The sequence below is a fragment of the Muscardinus avellanarius genome (assembly GCF_963383645.1).
Source record: "Muscardinus avellanarius genome assembly, chromosome: 15".
Classification (NCBI taxonomy): Eukaryota; Metazoa; Chordata; class Mammalia; order Rodentia; family Gliridae; genus Muscardinus; species Muscardinus avellanarius.
The window spans coordinates 64,840,882-64,861,442 of NC_137801.1; the positions used below are offsets into that span (position 1 = coordinate 64,840,882).

Consider the following 20,561-nt stretch of genomic DNA (forward strand, 5'->3'; position numbering starts at 1 on the left):
CAGGGGAGCGAAGGGGTCCCTCTGTCCTTTCTTAAAGACAGCTATTTCTAGCCTCCTTCTTCCAGCCTTTGGGTCTTTGCCACCAACATCTGCTTGACAACTGTGGGGGCCGTCTGGAAGCCTGCCAGTGGCTCTCCCTCCCCCAGCAGGGACGGAGGAAGACCCCTGGAGCAGGAGGGGAGTAGAGAGCGGGAGTTGAATTTAGAGGTCACCAAACCCAGTGCCCCCAAACAGCGGTGGATCTCCCCACCGATATCAGGAAGCGAAGAAGAGGAGGCTTCTTAGTGGGAGAGCTGCTGCCAGGCCTCCTTGGAGGAGGGCTCTTCCTCAATGAGCTCCAGGTCGAACTCATCTGTCAGGTCCCCTCCAACAGGCAGGAGGCGGAACTTCTTCCCTTTCAGGGTGCAGGTGCGATGCTGGAAGTCCAGGACGGCGTTGTGGTCCTGGAGCACGTCGGTGCCGATGATGGCTTCCTCGGCGCTCGCGTTGGCCACCAGGAACTCGGCCTTCAGCTTCAGCTTGCCCAGGCACATCTCCGTGTCCCAGACCCCTAGAATCTTCATCTCGGCCCCGTTGGCCACCTTCACCACATTCTGAAAGGGCCGCAGGGTATCCAGATCGCCGTCAGTGACCATCTCCCACAATTTTGGGTGAACCACGGAGACCTGGGCCCCAGAGTCCACCAGGAACCTCACCGGCACGTCGCCAATCATCCCCTTGAGGTAGTAGCCCTTACCCATGCTGTTGGCAAACACGATCTCTTTCGGCAGGTGGCTGCTGCTGGCGCCGGAGCCCCCAAATGTCTTCAGAAGGGTCTCCTTCACAGTCCTAAAGTTGCCCTGGTCCTGGGGACTGAGTCCTCTGTAGACCTCCAGAGCGTCGCCCTTGAGCGAGTCTTTCAGGAACCTGAGCTTGGTGGCGGTGTCCCAGTGGTTGAGGTCTTCGATCACCTCAAAGCGGTACAGCCAGAGGGCTGGGGCTACATTGGCCCCATCGAAAGGCTCCGGAACGAAGGCACGCTCCCGGCGGCCTTCCTGGCTCCGGGCTCCGCTGGCAGCCATCCCTCTGCCGACCTTCGGAACTTCAGCAGCCACCCACGCCAAGTAGAGAAAGCCACAGAGCAGTGTCGGCGCAATCACGCTGGAGAGGAAGGCTTCTCTAGCAGAGCGTGGGGTACTTACCCGGCCTGGGCAAGCAGAAGAGGCCAGGTGAGGCTGCCAGCCGACCGGGGTGCAGGAGCACTTAGGCGTGTGGCCTCCTCGCTCTGCAGAGCCTTTTTGATGCCTGGCCCGAGCCCCCAGGGCTCCTCATTCTCTTTGTTCTGGAAGCTCCACCCCCACCAAATCCCGCCTTCTGCCAGCATCTTGCCCAACTAGCAGGATGGGTGCCTCGCCCTTCTGCATCCATCTTTGGGACTGACACCAGCCAGCCCACGTTGCAAGCTACATCAAGCTCAGTGGGGGAAGGGGGCATCCTGGTACCCTCCCCACCTGTGTCCCAGAGTAACCCGGATGAGGACACTGAGGCTGTTATGACATTCAGGTGCTCTGTCGTTAGCCAGATAAGGAAGGGGGAGGCAAGGACCAGACTTTTAGCAGCTTTAGACTAGGGAAGCCCCACGGCGGGACCTGGCCCCAAGTGACCACCCTGAGGGTCAAATTTATTGAGCTCTCACTAGGCGCCAGGCACAGAGGAGGTGTCTCTCACACATTCTAAATCAAGTATGGAGCCCTGTAAGAGTCCCTGAAGAGGGGACAGAGGAGAGACCCAGAATCAAGAATGTACTGAAATCATTTGGGGTGGGGGTGGGGGGGCTCGGGATGGAACCCAGGGACATTCTAACTCTGAGCTGCACCCCAGCTTTATTTTTTATTCTTTATTTTGAAACAGGGTCTCACTGAGTTGCAGAGAGCCTCACTAAGTAGCTGAGGCTGTCCTTGAACCGCGATCCTCCTGTCTCAGCCTCCTGAATGCTGGGATTACAAGCGTGAACACCATGCCTGGCTCCAAAATCATTCTTTAAGTGAGTTAGCACACACACACACACACACACACACACACTCTCACTCACTCTCACTCACTCACAATCGTTTCATGTGAACTCAGTTGCTGCAATCATTTTCCTTCAGTGGTCACCAGAGTCAGACCATCCGGGGGCCTCAACCTATGGGCTTTTATTAAAACCCAAGAGGAGTCCGTGTGGATCTAGAACTCCTAGGAGCGCATGCCGGAGGCCAGGACCTGGCTCCAGCTTGGGGGGCTCCATGTCCCACTTCTTGAGTGAGGTCTTCTCCCTTCTCGGCCCCCCCACTTTCCAAGAACCTTCTAAGAGCTCCTTCCCCAAGTACTGGAACCCTTCCTCCTCTCACACCCTCAGCCTGACATTTATGGCCAGGACGATGGGAGACGCTCACTCCCTCTTGGTTCTGAATGAGGGACATGTCCGCCATGTTGTGGATGCTAGTGCTGAGGCTGGAGGGCTGGGCTGGGCATGCTGCCTATGTGATCTCCCCTGCAGGGGGTGAAGGACAGCCCCAGACATGCCATGCCACCGCTGCCCAGTGCTGTTCTGTGGGCCCCGGGTGCTGAGGCCCCACAGGCCTGTGCTGGGAGATTGGGGCTGTTGCAGGGACTCACTTTTCTTTTTTGCTACACTGGGGATGGATCCCAGGGGCATTCTACCTCCAAGCTACACCCCAGCCCTATTTTTTTATTCTTTATTTTGAAATAGGGTCTCTCTGAGTTGCAAAGGGCCTCACTAAATAGCTGAGCCGTCTGCGAACCACGATCCTCCTGTCTCAGCCTCCCAAATGCTGGGATTACAAACATGTGCCACCACACCCAGCCTAGGGACCCACTTTTACGACCCCGTCCACATGTCATCCCTTCAACAGATCCTTCTCCCGTGTCCCTAGCAGGTGTGTACCCTGCAGCCTGAACATGTGTTACAGTGTGCTCTAATGGTTTGCATGTATGGTTGTCTCCTGTGATGAACCAGCCTGGGGCTCACAACCTGGTGTTCATGATTGTCTCCAGCCCCCAAAATCTTACTCTGGGACCCACAGAGTCCTCCCTCCAGGGCTCCAGGCCTGGCCATGCACTGTCACCAAACAGGAGCGATTAAGGATGGGAGGAGGAAGGCTCCATGCCACACCTGAGGCTCTGGGACTGTTTGTCCAGGCTGAGAGCCTGTCCTTATGCCATTTATCACACAGTCCCCAGCTGAATCCCAGAGGAACCTGGCTTCCCAATCTTGCCTCTGGATGGTCCCAGGCTCCCCAGCCACTCTGCAGGATCCTCCGTCCATGTGGCTGTCTCCAGCGCCTTTCCACCTGATGCCGTGAGGCAGCAGAGAAGCAGCTGGGTCAACACCTCTCATCTCAGCTGCCTGGCTAAGGTGGGGCAGTGGTGGCATTCCAGGAGTCAGGGGAGGGGGAAATGGAGTCACTGGAAATGTGTCAAAACCAGGTGGGTCTCCGAGAAGATTGCACCATGAAAATCCTGCCTTCCAAGAAAGGGCCCAGCCATCCTCAAGACCAGAAGCCCTTTCTGCAAGGGCACTTTTGTGGATAGGCTTGGGGCGCTTGGGATGGGCGTGGTTCTGTGACCCAGGGAACTGACCCTGTGGCTTCCTGCTAGCCCTCGGCTTGCACACCTGGGGGAGTGGACTGGGGAGCATGCGACCACGGGGCGGGAGAGAAAAGGTGGCTTGTCAGCTGCAGATGGAGGGCTGCTCGATGGCCCAAAGTGTCTCATGAAACCATGGAGCTAGATGTTGAAGTCCGACCTGCCCATTGCTCTTAGACAAGGCACAGGTGGACCCTTGTGACTGTTGGGTTGCATTTGGATTGGCAAAGTCATTACACATCCCTCCCTTCTGTGAGCAGTGTGACAGGCTCTAAAGCAGACCGGCCCTTGCTCCACTGGATACACAGGAGCTCGCGAGGCTCACCTTGGGTCCCAAACCATTCAGGCCAGGGAAATGGAGTGCTGGGCTCGGGGGTCAGTAGGTCCTGGGGGCTTGTGTGTTGAGGGCAATAGCCTTAATGGACCGAAAGCAAGAGCTGATTGTTAAATGTTTATTTATTATTATTATTATTATTATTATTATTATTATTATTATTATTATTTTGGTGGTACTGGGGATGGAACCCTTCTACCTCCAGGCTACACTCCCAGACCTATTTTATATTTTTATTTGGAAACAGGGTCTCTTAAGCCAGCGAGGCTGGCTTCGAACCTGCGTGATCCTCCTGTCTCCGCCTCCCAAGCGCAGGGATTACAAGCGTGCGCCACCATGCCCGGCTGATTGTTAAATATGAAGGGCTTTTCTGAGCCAGGTGCTAAGTCAACTAGTAGTTTGAAATTGGACTTGAGAGGAATCTTTATACCACAGAAATTGGTAAATGCTAAATTGGAAGTTTATTCTTCTGGAAATATCTAGGCCCACGGCCCTTATACTTTGGGTATCTGTGGTTCGAAGCAGCTGGCCTTGCACAGGGAGGCCCTCCAGGTGCTCCTGTTCACACAGTCCCATCACACAGGGGCTCGTGGTTCCATGACAGCTGGAAGCGGTCAGGGCCAGGCTTCGGCTGAGCTTAGGGGCCATCTCTGGTAGAGTGGGGAATACAGTGAGGACGAGTTCCCTAGTTCCATCAGTCCTTGAAACACCCCGGAAGCACTCAGTGGCCCTGGGATTGTGTATGGATGAGCTAAGCCAACTGGGACAGCATGGAGACACAGCCTCTTCCTAGAACCTAAGACACGGTTAGTTATTGACAGGTATAGGTTGTGGTGGCACACCCTCATCCATTACCCCATTAGCACCTCCTGAGTGTGCGCTGAACCAGGTAGAAACTGAACTTGACCTGAGAGGAGGCAAAGCAGGACGGTAAACAGGAAGGACACGGAGAATCCCCGCCCTCACACCCCCTCGCAGAGAACAGAGGCAGCTGAGGTGTGAGCCCCACTGGCCAATTCTGCCCCAGCGCCCACCTGGCATCCTCTTTGCCTTTTCTCCTCCTCCAGGAGAGTAAAGCAAGTTGGCACAAGCCCAGGGGGTCCAGTAGGAGCCCAGGAATTGAAGCCCGTGGTGAGCAGTGGGGGCACCTGATAAAGTGTAGGTGGTTCCTGCTGTCAGGCAAATTCTAAGGAGCACTGAGGGTCTTGAAGAGGAGGCTGAGGTCTTAAAAGTGCCGAGGGGTGGCAGGCAGAACCCCAAGATGCAGCTTGGGGAGGGAGCGTGAGGCCGGGTGGGAATAGGGCTGACCTTCTAAGGCCATTGTTTGTTTGTTTGTGGTATTGGGGATGAAATCCAGGGGCTTTTCTACCTCTGGGCTATACTCCCAGACCTATTTTTATATTTTATTTGGAAACAGGGTCTCACTAAGTTGCTGAGAGCCTCACTCAATAGCTGAGGCTGGCTTCGAACCCGCGCGATCCTCCTGCCTCAGCCTCCCAAGCGCTGGGATTACAAGCGTGCACCACCACGCCTGGCTAAAGCCATTGTTTTTGAGCAAAGAGCAAGGTCAGGAGACACCTCATGACCTGTGGCGCCCCTCACTCCTCTGGAGCACCCGTCCAGGCTACCCCTGGCTATGTCCCTGCCGTGCTGAGACCCAGGTCTCCCCCGGGGAGAGGAAAGTGGGGTTCAGAGACTTACAAGAAGGCAAAAAAAGTCAAAGGGAGAAAAGGACATGCACTCTGGCCAGCCTCATGCACTCGCAACCTGCCCTGTGCTCAGAAAGGGCTGAGCCTGGCTGAAGGCACCTGTGTGGCTGTCTTGAGATTTGGGCCCAGGTCTGTTTTGCACCCAACCCTGCAAATTATATACCTTTTTTTTTTTTTCCAACCAGTCTCATGGTGATCCCTTCCCTTCACACACATATACGTACACACAGGTACACTTTTTACCACACACCACACATGTGTACACCGCCCGCAGACACGCCCCCTCCACAGTGCACACGCATCCCTGACATGCAAAGCACATGCCGTACGCACAGTCGCACCACGGTTCTCAGATCAAAATGGCAGAGAGATCGCGTAACTTGTACAGAATTCTGCTCCCACCTTTTGTTTCACACATTTATTTGCGCTCACATTTACGCCTAGTGTTAAAATCCTACTTATTGGAGGCACCTGCTGTTTATTACCCTAGGGCACACTTGCTGCTTGGGAAAACCAGGTAGGCTCCCATCGCCATGGCTTACAAGCTAATGAAAGCAGGATGCAGATGTTTGACAGCCAGGTTTTGAAGAGCTGAAGACCAATGTATGCGTGCAGGCTGACCCACTTAAAGCAGCCCCCAGTCACAACCACACTGCTTTGAAAGGAGCCGGTTTTCTAGTGAGTCATCTTCTCTTCTGCTCCTTCCTACCCCGTGAGGCCAAGCACACGAGGCCCTCCATCCTTCCCACCTCTGGGCATTCACCACCCAGAGCCAGGGCCCCCTGTACGCCCACCCCGCCTCTGCACAGCTCACCCCAGCCCAGCCCAGCTGTCTCCAGGCCTGGGTCCTAGGGTGGGTGTGGGGACGAGTGTGTTGGGGCTGGTGGCACAGCTGGGAGGACCAGTGCACTCTGCTTCCAGCATTGGCTTCAGGAGGCTCATGGCACGAGTTCTTCAAGCTAAATGGAAAATGAAGAGAATTTGGCACAAAAGTCTGGATAGGGATTCGTATCAAAGCCCAAGAGGGTCCAGGTAGGCTCTGATCCAATGGGAAAGCCAGGGCACCCACAGGTTCCTTGTTCCCCAGACACAAATTCTCAGGCTACCCATGCCCACCGGAAGTACTTGGGGACTGCCCAGTACTCACGATCAGGCACGGCCGAGGCACTTGTCAGGACGGCTCTTCCCCGCTGGTCTCTTTCCTTGGGACCTGCCAGATCCCCACCAGATGTCTGTCTCCTGGTCCAACCCTCACCAAAAAGGCCAATGTTGCCCTGAGGGACAGAGCTCTCCCCAATTCCTGTTCCAGGACCCCTTTACCCATTGGGGTGACCCTTTCTTCTCTTCCACCAAGCATATAAGCCCTTCCACCTGGACATGGCCAGTAGCCCAGTCCATCAGCAGCAGCAGCAAGGTGCTTGGTGCAGCTTGGATCCTGGGAGGGTCCCAGAGGGTATGGGAACAGCAATCAAGGCCCCCGTGCCATCATGGGCCCACAGGTCCAGGATCAGGACCAGGGCCAAGCAAGAACGGGCCGGCGCAAGTTGCTGACTAACTCCTAAAAGTCCAATTTGTCAAACAGGTTCGCTCCTGTTTTTATCTTTCAATCAAATATGAAGATCACGAAGGTGTCCTCCCCAATTGAGTTTCTGCCTTTTTCTCAGTTCCTGGTGCCCCTACCCTACACAAGCCGGCATCCCATCCTAATCCAACTGCTAATCGCCCTCCTTCAGGACCATTAGAGACCCAGGAGCTGTGGCCAACCAGATAGTCTAGTTCTAAGGAAAGAGCTTCCTCAGCCCTCTTTTCTCCATTCAACTGAGGTTCAGAGACTTGTAAGACAGGTCCGGACATCTTTGGGGACATCAAACCACTTTTCACAAACATCCCTGTGATTTCTGAAATATTCAGGCAACCAAAACATAGAGACTGAGTAATCTCCAGACACGTGTGGGCTTTTAATGACACCAGATAATTCAGCTCAGAGCTATAGACACGTGGAGAACTTTGTCCAACTTTAAATACCTCAAAGGCAGCTTTGAACTGATCCTGAAATAGTTTTAATTGCCGCTAATGATAACTAGTTTTGTGAGCAATGAAAACATATAAAATAGCCTCAGCAGGAGGAACTGCCCCTTTTTTGAACACACTGCCAACTCAACTTTGCTCCTCAAATACAGAAATTGGGGACAGCAAAGAGTAGGTCCCTTCCTTCCGGTATGCCAAAGTAATCTTTTCTTTGCCATCCAGAAGAAATGGGAGGAGCAGGGAGGGGAATTAAGTGGAGCCCTAACAAACATGTATTAAGCACCTACTGTGTTCCAGACACCATACTGGTGACGTTGAGTTTGCTGGTACAAGGCACTGGGAGAGTCTGTGGTGTAGACGGGGATGGGTACTGCCAAGTAGGTTGATTCAATTCCACACATATTTATTGAGGTCAAGCCTCCCTTGGAGAGATGAATCAGTCCCACAGCTTGCCCTCCCAGAGCTCATGGGTGAGTGGGGAGAGACTCTAACCCAGATACTCAGAATCCAGAGAGATGAGTGTGAAGAGCAAGCATCCCGCGTGCGTGGAGACTCCCGGGCCAGGCAGTGGCCCTGGAACCTCGGCAGCTACTCCCCAAGGCAGGGACAAAGGAAAACAAATGTGAAAGGAAGAGAACCCATCAGCACTGACCAGGGAAGGAGGCCTCCACAAACCGAACACTTGGATTGATTGTCCTTGCTGCCAAAAGACTCTCTGAAGAAGTATTTGGGAATTAAGGCCCGGGAGCCTATCCTGCAGATAGCACACAGGAAGGCATAGGGCACTGGGTCAGTCTCTAGAAAAACAGTCCAATGGAAAGCATGTCTCCAAACATGGAGAAATCCATCCACAAAATGGAAAGAAATCCATCCACAAAATGGCAGAAGTTGTTTTTCTTTTTTTGGTGGTACTGGGGTTCCTGGAAACCCTTCTACCTCTGGGATACACTCCCAGACCTATTTTATACTTTTTTATTTGGAAACAGGGTCTCTTAAGCCAGCACGGCTGGCTTCGAACCTGCGCGATCCTCCTGTCTCCGCCTCCCAAGCGCGGGGATTACAAGCGTGCACCACCACGCCCGGCAGCAGTAGTTGCTTTTGGTGGTAGGATTGTGAATTAATCTTAGTTTTCTTCTATATATGTTCTGTGAATATTTTCTGTAATAAGAAAGAGTCTTTAAAAATAAAAGAACTTAGCCAGTCATGGTGGTATACATTTGTAATCCCAGTCTTTGGGAGACTGAGATAGGAGAAGGGCAAATTGAAGGACAGACTCAGCAATTTAGTAAGACTCTGTTTCAAACTAATAAATAAAATAAGTCTGGGGGTATAACTCAGAGATAGAATGCCCCGGGTTCCATCCCCATTACCACAAACAAATAAATAAATGAACTTGCTGGGTGTGGTGGCTCACACCTGTAATCCCAGTACTTGGAAGGCTGAAACAGGAGGATCACAGGTTCAAAGACAGCCTCAGCAACTTAGCAAGACTTTCAGAAACCTGTGAGACCCTGTTTCAAAACAAAAAAATAAAAAGAACTGGAGATGTCACTCGAAGGTAGAATGCCCCTGGGTTCAATCCTAAGTACCACAAAAATTAAATACATACATAAATGTATTTGTTCTTGCTGTTTTCTTCTTTCTTTCTTTCTTTCTTTCTTTCTTTCTTTCTTTCTTTCTTTCTTTCTTGTGGTGCTGGGGATAGAACCCAGCAACCCTCTACCTCTGGGCTACACTCCCAGACCTATTTTCTATTTTATTTGGAAACAGGGTCTCACTAAGTTGCTGAGAGCCTCACTAAGTAGCTGAGGCTGGCTTCGAACCTGTGCGATCCTCCCGTCTCAGCCTCCAAAGTGCTGGGATTACAAGCGTGCGCCACCATGCCTGGCTTGTTCTTGCCATTTTCTGTAGGCTAAAAATTATTTCCAAATAAGCGTTGTTAAACAGGAAGTATATAGCAAATCTCTGAGCCATTTGCTCAGTTTTGCTGTGAACCTGAAACTGCTCTAAAGTATAAAATCTATTAAATTTTTTAAAAGTTTACAAAAAGGCACTTAAAGGGACTGGCATATAAAATACAATGGGCAATATTAAGCATTGTTAAGGCTCAATGATAGGTACAAGAGGGTTCATTTGCATTTCCCACTACTTTCGGGTCTTCCGTGGTAAGAAGTAACTAATAAGTCCACAAAGGCTCTGTGGCAAGACCCTCTCTGGCGGGGCGGCCTGCCCAGTTCTTGGCCCACTCCCTGCAGCCTGCAAGTCACGTAGTCCTGGGCTACTCGGGACAGGCGGTCTCCTCTGTGTCTGTGTCCTGCACGCTGAGCCCTACATTCTGGGTTCACAGGCAGCCTGCGCCCTCCACCTGCCCGGGCAGCCAGCAGCACCAGGCCTCCGTCTCCTGCTGGGCTCCATCTCGCTTCCTGCCTAGGTCTCCATGTCTGGTATCCTCTTCCCCTGAACCTCCATGGGTTACCTCCCTCCTCATCCAAACAGACATGCGTAAATCTTTTTTTTTTTTTTTTTTTTTTTTTTTTTTTTTTTTTTTATCCTGGTACTGGAGAAATTAAACCCAGAGGCATTCTACCTCCGACCTACATCCACAGCCCATTCTTTTTTATTTTGAAACAGGATCTCGCTAAGTTGCTGAGAGCCTCACTGAGTTGTCCAGGCTGGCCGTGAGCCTTCGCGCCTCCTTTCTGGGAGGAGCCTCTCAAGTACTGGGATTTACAGGCGTGTGCCGCTGTGCCCAGCAAGGAGCACTGTGTTTTGTTTTGTTTTGTGTGTGGTGCTGGGGATTAAACCCAGGGGCATGCTATCTCCACGCTACACCCTCAGGCTCTCAACAAGGTCCTGGGAAGGCCTCTCCCATAAATGTTCCATTTATGCAAAGGAGTTTATCGTGCCCCAAACAGGTCGAAGTGCCCCGTGTCAGGGATGGTCTCACACCTATAACCCCAGTTCTTGGGAGGCTGAGACAAGAGGATCGCAGGTTTGAGGCCAGTCTCAGCAACTTAGCAAGACACTGTTTCAGAGTAAAAATTAAAGAGGCCAGGCCAGCGCCTGGGCCTGCTGCACAGCAAAGGGCCAGCGGGTCCCTGCATTCGTGCAGTCAGGAAGCTCTTGAAGCTGCTGCTGCCTCAGCCCATCTCCCAGCAGATTCCCAGATCCAATTGACTGCTATTAAAAAACTGGGTGTGAGCCAGGCATGGTGGTGCACGCTTGTAATCCCAGCATTTGGGAGGCTGAGACAGGAGGATCGTGGTTCGCGGACAGCCTCAGCTTCTTAGTGAGGCCCTTCGCAACTCAGTGAGACCCTGTTTCAAAATAAAGAATAAAAAATAGGGCAGGGAATGTAGCTCAGAGGTAGAATGACTCTGGGTTCCATCACCAGACCCGCAAAAAAAAAAAAAAAAAAAAAAAAAAAAAATTGGGTGTGAGTGGATCATCTCGTCAGAGTCACTCACTTTCTGGTGGTCAGGATTTCAGCAAATGGGAATCAGTGTGGAAAATAAAAGAAGGACTTCCAAGGAAGAGATAGACTATAATTGATCGGATGAATCCATATTCATAGCTGCACAATTCATCATTCCCAAACTATGGAACCAGCCAAGATGTCCATCAACAGATGAGTGGATTACAAAACTATGGGATATGTACACAAGTGAATTTTACCCAGCCATAAAGGAGAACAAAATTATGGCATCTACGGGAAATGTCACACAAAAAAATAAGAAATCAGATACTTTCCCTAATATGTGAAAACTAGGGAGAAATGGGTTATAGGAGGAACTCTAGATGAAGAAGGGACCCTATGGAGGAGCAATTAAGGTGACCTAACTGAGGGGATGGGAGGGGGAAGAGGGAAACTATTTATTTTTTTATTTTTTATTTTTTAATTTTTGGTGGTACTGGGGGTGGAACCCAGAGGCTTTCTACCTCTGGGCTATACTCCCAGACCCATTTTATATTTTATTTGGAAACAGGGTCTCACTAAGTTGCTGAGAGCCTCACTAAGTAGCTGAGGCTGGCTTCGAACCTGTGCGATCCTCCTGTCTCAGCCTCCCAAGCACGGGGATTACAAGCGTGCGCCACCACACCCGGCGAGGGAAACTCTTTAAAGCACATTATGTACTTAAACATATCAAAGCCAATCACTAAAGCATGGGAAGGAGGGATGGGGAGGGAATGGGATGGGGATTGTTTAAGGCTAACTGGGTGATGTGTGAATGTATATCTCCACAAGATTTTTATTCCATTAAGATGTATGACTACAATGCACCAATAAAAATATATTTAAAAAATAAATAAAATAAATAAAAATTAAAAAGAGCCAGATGTGGTGGTGTATGTTTGTAATCCCAGCACTTGGGAGACTGAGACTGGAAGCTGGCAGGCTTGCAGCCAGCCTCAGCTACTTAGTAAGGCCCCCTGCAACTCAGTGAGACCCCTGGGGGTGTAGCTCAGAGGTAGAATGGCCCTGGGTTCAGTCCCTAGTAATACAAAAGAAAAAGGGCCCCAAACAAGATGGGTTTTCCTGGGCCTCTCCTCATCACCCCACCCACCCAGGACTTTTCATAAACCATACCTGGCCAGGTAAGTACACTCAACCCTATTTTCCTGCAAGCCCCAATGCTTTCCTCAGAAGAAAGTTGCCTCCTCTAAGTCCCCCTTGATTTTCCCAGCAAATTTACCTCCCTTCTCAGGGCTCCCAGCACAAGGACTGGAGTGTCAGGCCATTACAAGAGCCTGGAGGCCAGGCTAAGACCCTCCCTGGAGGGGTGGGAGGCAGCCACGCAACCTAGGTAGGGAAGCAGCAGAGTCCCTGGACCTCCCCTCAGCCCTGTCTCACCCTCAGCCCAGCTCTCCACACAGCACCGCCTGACCTGGTCCCTCCTCATCCATCACTCCTGCCCCAAGAGCTTTGAGCATCACGCCTGGGGGTGCTACCTACACCTGCAGATAAAGACCTACCCTTGCTGGGCTTGTAATCCCAACACTTGGGAGGCTGAGACAGGAGGATCGCACAGGTTCAAAGCCAGCCTCAGCTACTTAGTGAGGCTCTCAACAACTTAGTGAGACCCTGTTTCCAAATAAAATATAAAATAGGCCGGGCATGGTGGCACACGCTGGTAATCCCCACGCTTGGGAGGCTGAGACAGGAGGATCGCACGGGTTCGAAGCCAGCCTCAGCTACTTAGTAAGGCTCTCAGCAACTTAGTGAAACCCTGTTTCCAAATAAAATATTTAAAAAAAGGTCTGGGAGTAGAGCCCAGAGGTAGAAAGCCTCTGGGTTCCACCTCTAGTAACACACACACACACACACACACACACACACACACACACCATATATATATATATATATATATATATATATATATATATATATATATATATATATAATAGGTTTAGGAGTATAGCCTGGAGGTAGAAAGCCCCTGGATTCCATCTCTAGTACCACCAAAACAAAAAACAATAAACAAAAAAAAAAACAACAAAAAAAACCCTACCCTTAAAGTTTTTACTTTTTTATTAGCGTATTATAGTCTTACATCTTAATCATCTCAGTGGGGTGAGGCACACATGCACACCTCACTCATTTAGCCCTTCCTCAAAGCCCACCCCATTCCCTCCCCCTCCTTCCTTCTCATGTTTGGTTTAGTGACTTTTTTTTGTTTGTTTTTACTATGACCATAGTAAGAAAGACTTTTTGTATCATGATCGGGGGCACAGATGCACAAAAATAGATGGTGGCATATGCCTGTCATTCTGGTATGTGGGAGGCTGAGGCTCGCAGGTTTGAGGACAGCCTCAGCCTCAGCAAGTAGTGAGACTCTCATCAACCTAGTGAGACTGTTTCAAGATAAAACAGGGCTCAAGTGTAGCTTAGAGGTAGAATGTCCCTAGGTTTAATCCCCAGCACCAAAACAAAAACATGAATAAATAAACAAAAAGTATATATGTAGTGAATTTACTATATGTAATATAGTCTGATATTTTATTTGTCTTTTTTTTCCTCTGAGCTACACCTCCAGCCCTATTTTTAAAAAATAGGATCTCCCAGAGTTTCTGAGGCTGGCCTTGAACCTGTGATCCTCCTGTCTCAGCCTTCCAAGTGCTAGGATTATAGGAACACACCACCATACCAGTCTTATTCTGATCTTTTCTATTTGACTCCGTTTCTTTTTTTAATGTTGGTAATGACGCACCACATTAATCTCCCAGCTCTCTAGTTGATCCTCATGCCACCATTTGAAAACCTGCTCTGCTATGATGTATAATTACATTGCACCAATAAAAGTATTAGAAAAGAAAGGCTGAACCGGGCGTGGTGGCGCCCGTTGTAATCCCAGCATTTGGGAGGCTGAGTGAGACAGGAGGATCATGGTTCACAGACAGCCTCGGCTACTTAGTGAGGCCCTTTGCAACTCAGTGAGACCCTGTTTCAAAATAAAGAATAAAAATAGGGCTGGGGAGGGGTGTAGCTTGGTGGTAGAATGACCCTGGGTTCCATCCCCAGTACGGAAAAAAAAAAAGAAAAGATAAAGAAAAAGAAAGAAAAGAAAAGAAAAAAGAAATGAAAGTCTGCTCTGGCAGCAGGGATGCACAGTCTTCTCCCAGTGGAGCCGCACTGAGGACCGTGGGGCAGAACCCTGCTTCTCCTGTGTCCTAAGGGACAGAAGCACTTTCCTTAGTTGACATATACTGTATTTAAATATGATAAGAATGAGTGGTTAGAAAATAAAATAACAGCTGAGTGTGGTAGCACACACCTGTAATTTCCGCAACTCAAGAGGCCAAGGCAGGAGGATCAGAAGTTTGAAGCCAACCTGGTCAACTTAGGGAGACCCTGTCTCAAAATAAATTTAAAAACCTGGGGGTGAGGCCGGGCGTGGTGGCGCACGCTTGTAATCCCAGCATTCGGGAGGTGGGGACTGGAGAATCAGGTTCTCAGGCAGCCTTAGCTAGTTAGTGAGGCCCCTTGCGACTCAGTGAGACCCTGTTTGAAAAATAAATAATAAAAAATTAGGGCCGGGGGTGTCACTCAGAGGTAGAATGCCCCTGGGTTCCATCCTCAGTACCGGAAAAAAAAAACCAAACACCTGGGGGGTGGAGTTCAGTGGGAGAGTGCTTGCCTAGCATGCGTGAGGCCATGGGGCCACTCTCCAACACACAAATGATAGCATTAAATAGCAAGTACGTGAAAATGCAAGGCCCAGTCGAGTAGGTCTGGAAAGTGGTGAGAGCGTGGGGCAGGAGGAAGATGCTGGGCAAGGGGCTGGGGCTGTGGGGTGGCTTCATCTTCATCTCTTTCCGAGCCTTCGAGCCCTGGACGCGTGCCTGCCAATCTCAGCCTGCAGCAATTTGAACCTGCCTTACCTGAAGCTGTGCTGCAGAGAAAGGCGTCTCTGCAGTCGACAGTGCCAGGCTGCCCGGGTTCAAACCCTGACTCAGCTGCTTGCCTGCTGCGGGCCCTGGATAAACAACCCCAATTTTTCTAAGCCTGGCCCAGTGCTGGGACCTGGTTTGCACTCTCCCCTCCAGCCCTGGTTTGCACTCTCCCCTCCAGCCCTCGGGGATTTGATTCCGTGGTCGATGGGTTCTCACTGTGTGTTGGACAGCCGTTCGTTCATCGTCTTCCCAGTCCCCCCAGACGCCCTCGGGTTCGCCCGCCTCAGCTCCTCACTCGTCTGCGTGCAAAAGTCTTACAAGTTGAATGGGGTGGCACACACCTGTAAGTCCACTACTTGGGAGGCTGAGACAGGAGGATTGCAGGTTGGAGGATGACCTCAGCAACTTAGCAAGGCCTGTTTCAAATTAAAACTAGACCAGAGGTGTAGCTGAGAGGTAGACACCCCTGAGTTCAACCCTCAGTACCCCACACATATGTCTTGCACCCCACTTGGCATAGACAATAGGAAGCCTCCCTCCCCACCCTGCCCCAGGTCCTCCTCACTCCTTTCTCCCCTCTGGGGGTCTCTGCACTTGTCCGGGCGAGTCCTTCCCCCCGAGCCTCACCTACCCACCCCTCCTGTCCCACCTGGAGCTTCTTCCATCCATAGTTCCCTCCTGGGAATCCTTCCAGAGTCAGCTCCCTGATCCTTCTTGGCCACAGTCATTCTACCCGGTGGTATTTTATTGACATAAATGATGGTTAACAATTTACAGCCGGGCGTGGTGGCGCACGCTTGTAATCCCCGCGCTTGGGAGGCAGAGACAGGAGGATCGCGCAGATTCAAAGCCAGCCTCGTGCGCTGACTTAGGAGACCCTGTTTCCAAATAAAAAATGTAAAAATAGGTGTGGAAGTGTAGTCCAGAGGTAGAAGGGCTTCCAGGAACCCCAGTACCACCCCCCCAAAAAAAAACAATTTACAAAATTAATACTTTTTATTGTAATTGTATATAGCCAATCAAGTCTTAAAGAATGCTTTCATTGCTTTTTTTTGCCAACATTTTGAATTCATAGCCAACCTATAGTTGTAATTGCTAGATACTGTCATTCTGAATGTATGTTAATTGATGTTTTTGTTTGTACCAATTAGTAAGAAAAAAGTGGCCAGGTGTAGTGGTATACACCTGTAATCCCAGCGCTTGGGAGGCTGAGACCAGAGGACCTCAGGTTCCCGGCCAGCCTCAGCTGCTCAGACAGGCCCTCCACAGCTTAGTGACCACCTGTTTCAAAATAAAATAAGGCTGGGGGTGTAACCCACAAGCAGAATGCCCCTGGGTGCAATCCTTAGTACTGCAAAAAAAGAAAAAGAAGAAAGAGAAAGAAAGAAGAAAGAGAGAAAGAAAGAAAGAAAGAAAGAAGGAAGGAAAGAAAGAAAGAAAGAAGAAAGAAAGAAAGAAAGAAAGAAAGAAAGAAAGAAAGAAAGACAAGACAGGCAGGACAGGCTAGATCCAGAAGGATTCACCTGACAATGGGAAAGGCTCCACGTGGCCATCCAAGGAGAACTGGAAAACTTCCCAGAAGGATCAGCTTGAGGAACTGAGAGAGAAAAGGCGAGAAGGAAGACACCCGCCATGCAGGCGCAGTGTGAGGAGCAGCAGGAGGTGGAGATGCCGCACCCGGGGCCGCCCCATCTTTCCGTCCAGTCCCTTGGAGGACCGGGGGCCCAGGAGGAGCTCAGGATGCACCTGCTCTGAGGTCCCCATGGTACAGCCAAGTGGAAAAGTCCCCTCATCAGCTGGACATTGAAACCTGCCCTTGAGGGGACATCCTGGCTGAAAGATGGCATCCGGGAGGTGTCAGCAAGGGGGCATTTGGGAGTCGTCCCCAAAGAGAAGAGGGCTGAGATTCGAACTCTGCTACAGGACAGAGGAGTGTAAGAGGCCAGAGGCAGGTAGAAGAGCAGCAGCGAGAGAGGGCGGAGGAAGTGGGCAGAAGGCCCTAGAACACTCGAGAGGAGAGGGGCCGCCACAGGAGAGGTGCCAGGCGCGGGTCAAGGAGAAGACTGGAAACAGCCCCAGGACTTTGGAGACTTGGCCTCACTGGTGGCCCTGGGCACATGGGTGGAGGAAGAGTGGCCGCTGGTCCTGGGCCGCTGGTCCTGGGCAGGCAGATCGTGAGACGCAGGAAGGTGCTGGGAGAAGGCGGGTGGAGACTGAGACAGCGGTGTGTCCTGAGGCAGAGGACACTCCGAGTTAGAAGTGTGGAGTGTGTCGGGGCGAGGCCTGTGGAGAGCAGAGGGTAGCCCCCAGCTAGAAGCAGGAGCATGCTGGAGCGTGGATTGCGGGGTGCAGGCCCCCGAAGGTTCACTGTGCAGGGAGCAGGGAGCGCTGCCCGGTGGGGAGCCTCAGGGAGTTGGGTGGCGGGAGCCCTGGATGCAGGCTCCAGACAGGGAGAAGTGGCGAGAGGTGGCCCTGCGAGCTGTCTCGTGGCAAGTGGGCAGTTCCCCATGAGGAACGTGCCCTGGGGAGAGGGGTCATGGAGCCACCAGGCCGGGCTGTTCCCCCGAGGTCATCAGGAGCTGGTGGCACGTTCACAGCATGCCCTGTCCCTGTCAGCTGACGGCCCCAGGGCAGTCCCTGGTCCAGGCTTGGCAGGTCCCAGTGCCACCTGGACCAACATCCACCAGAAGAGTTCCTGGCTAAGGAGGGGACCCCCAGCAGAGGCCTGGAAAGCAGAAACCCCGCCTGGATGGCAGAGCTTCCTCTGCGGAAAGTTTGGAGGGGAGAGGGCTGGTCCAAGGAAACTCAGCCAGCCAGGCTTTTTATAGGAGGCAGCCTGGCCCGACCTGAGGAAGGAAAAGGGTGACCCAGGCAGAGAAGGGATTAGGAATGGAGCTAATGGGGAGGCCCCACTGGCCCAGCAAAAGTCAAGCCTACGCCTGCGGGGCATGCACTAGTACTTGGGAGGGTGAGACAAGAGGAGCGCAGGTTCAAAGCCAGCCTCAGCAGTTTTGTGAGCTGTCAGCAGCTTAGCAAGTCCTTTTTTCCAAATTAAAAAGAAATAAAATAAAATTGGGCCAGAGAGGGGAGGTGACTCGAAGGTAGAATGACCCTGGGTTCAATTCTCAGCATCACAAATTAAAAAAAAAAAAAAGAAAGAAAAGAAGAGAAAAGTAAAAGAAAGGCCCAACCTGCAAGCTCGCCCTTTCTTCCTGCGACCCGCCTCCTCCTCCCGGTGCCCAGCCACACCGCCCCGCTGCGGGTCTCCTGGCCCTCGCTCCTCTACTTTAGGGAACTGGTGAGTCTGGAAAACACCCTGAGTTATGTGAGGAAGAGGCTCTGGAGCAGGTGCGTGTGAATTTGCAGAGGCTTTGCCACCAGGCAGCTTTGCTCCCTCAGAGACCCAGGCTGAGCCCCAGGGTGGCCCCCAGCAGTGGCCATGGCAACCGTGGAGATGTGGCCTTACTGGGCGATGAGGGAAAGGAGGCCAGAGCCGAACTGCCCCCACTGTGTGCCACATGGAGTAGGTACTGAAGATTATAAGCCGAAGGAGCCCTCTCCGAAGCCACGTGGTTAATGCCCCCGCCCTCCGCCTATGGTCGGTGAGCCTGCGCCTGCCTCGAGTCTGCTTTGGACAAGCCAGGCTTGCCGTCTACGTGGCCTTCAGGCTCCGGGCCTCGGGGAGCGAGGGGTTACACCTGTCCTTGCCCAAGAGCCATGGGAAGTTGCTAAATACATCAAAAGAAGAACCTGGTGTGCTCTGCCCTCCCTGTTCATCTACCCCCAGCTGTTGTTTCATGGAGGGTCAAAACAAGAGAGATAAAATCTGTCCCACTCACGGCTCCTAGGAAACAGTACTGAAAAAATGTTAGGTAAGAGCTGGGCGTGGTGGTGCACGCTTGTAATCCCAGTACTTGGGAGGCTGAGACAGGAGGATCTTGGGTTTTCGGCCAGCCTCAGCTACTTAGTGAGGCCCTCCGCAAGTTAGTGAGACCCTGTTTCAAAATAAAGAATAAAAAAATAGGGCTGGGGTGTAGCTCAGAATGGCCCTGGGTTCTATCCCCAGTACTGCAGAAAGAAAAAAGAAAGAAAAAAGAAAGAAAGAAAGAAAGAAAGAAAGAAAGAAAGAAAGAGCAAGCCAGCTGGGCATGGTGGCATACACTTGTAATCCCAGCATTTGAGAGGCTGAGACGGAAGGATAGCAGTTCGAGGACAGCCTCGGCTACTACATAGTGAGGCCCTTGGCAACTCAGTGAAACCCTGTTTCAAGCTGGGCATGGTGGCACACACTTGTAATCCCCCCTCTTGGGAGGTGGAGATAGGAGGATCGCGCAGGTTTGAAGCCACCCGCGCTGGCTTAAGAGACCCTGTTTCCAAATTTTAAGAAGTATAAAAAATATGTTTGGGAGTGTAGCCCGGAGGTAGAAGAGTTTCCAGGAACCCCAGTACCACCAAGAAACCCTGTTTCAAAATAAAGAATACAAAATAGGGCTGGGAGTGTAGCTTGGAGGTAGAATGCCCCTGGGTTCCACCCCCAGTACTGCAAAAAAAAAAAAAGAAAAGAAAAGAAAAGAGGAAAAGGGAAAAGGAAGGAAGGAAGAGGGAAGAGAGAGAGAGAGAGAGAGAGAGAGAGAGAGAGAGAGAGAGAGAGAGAGAAAGGTGCACTGTGGTGGCTCTGCCTCACTCTGTCCTGTGTCACCAGGCCCTGAGAGGTCTAGCCCTCTGGCCTGGGTTTTTCCATCTTTCCTGGTGGTGGGTGTAAGTCATGGAGAGATGGAGACCGTTGTCCCTTTAACTGCTGCTCTGGTCTTCGGGGTTCTCAGAGCCCCACTGTACCGCCTCCCAGCCCAACATTCCCCAGGTTAGATCTTGGTATGGCCGGGCAATGCTCACTCTGACCCAAGAGACGCAGGAGCCAGCCCTGGGCCACCCACCAGGAGCAATTCCTCTGGAGGCCGAGGGGGAGCCCTGGCGCAGGCCCTGAGCCCAGGGAGACAAATTCTCTCCCAGGAGGAGAGAATCAAGACACAGCCCTGGGTATGAAACAGATCTTTTCTGGAACCTAACACGGGACCTTTATCCAGAGGCAATTTCAAATAATTACTTTCCAAATGCTCTCCAGAATTACCAGAGTGTGGGAATGAATGACCTCAAGTCAGAAGCGCTCAAGATCTGTCACTGTGAGCTCAAAGGGCCTCTCACCAGCCCCTCCCTTCACCCAGGGACCCTCAGCAGTGTTCCAGTCGGTAAGATGGCACCATGTGACCTCTCTGTGGGGCACAGACCCCCTACCCACACTCTTCTGTTGGGCCTCTGTTGAACGCTCAGACCAGCTTGTGTGCAATGATCTACAACATCACACACACACACGCACACACGCACACACACACACACACACACGCGCGCGCGCGCGCACACACACACACACACACACACACACACACACACACACACACTCCACTGGGCAAAAC

At 51.6% G+C, this 20,561-nt stretch overlaps 1 protein-coding gene across 1 annotated transcript; it reads right to left on the reverse strand.

Annotated features, from left to right (window-relative positions):
* Positions 1-281: 281 nt before the first annotated feature.
* On the reverse strand, positions 282-1,403 carry ASPRV1 (aspartic peptidase retroviral like 1; the record flags this gene model as incomplete). Its single annotated transcript, XM_080711894.1, is given in 4 exon segments — positions 282-1,199; positions 1,202-1,251; positions 1,254-1,316; positions 1,319-1,403. Coding segments are annotated over 4 exon segments (1,116 nt in total).
* Between the last annotated feature and the right edge of the window lie 19,158 nt (positions 1,404-20,561).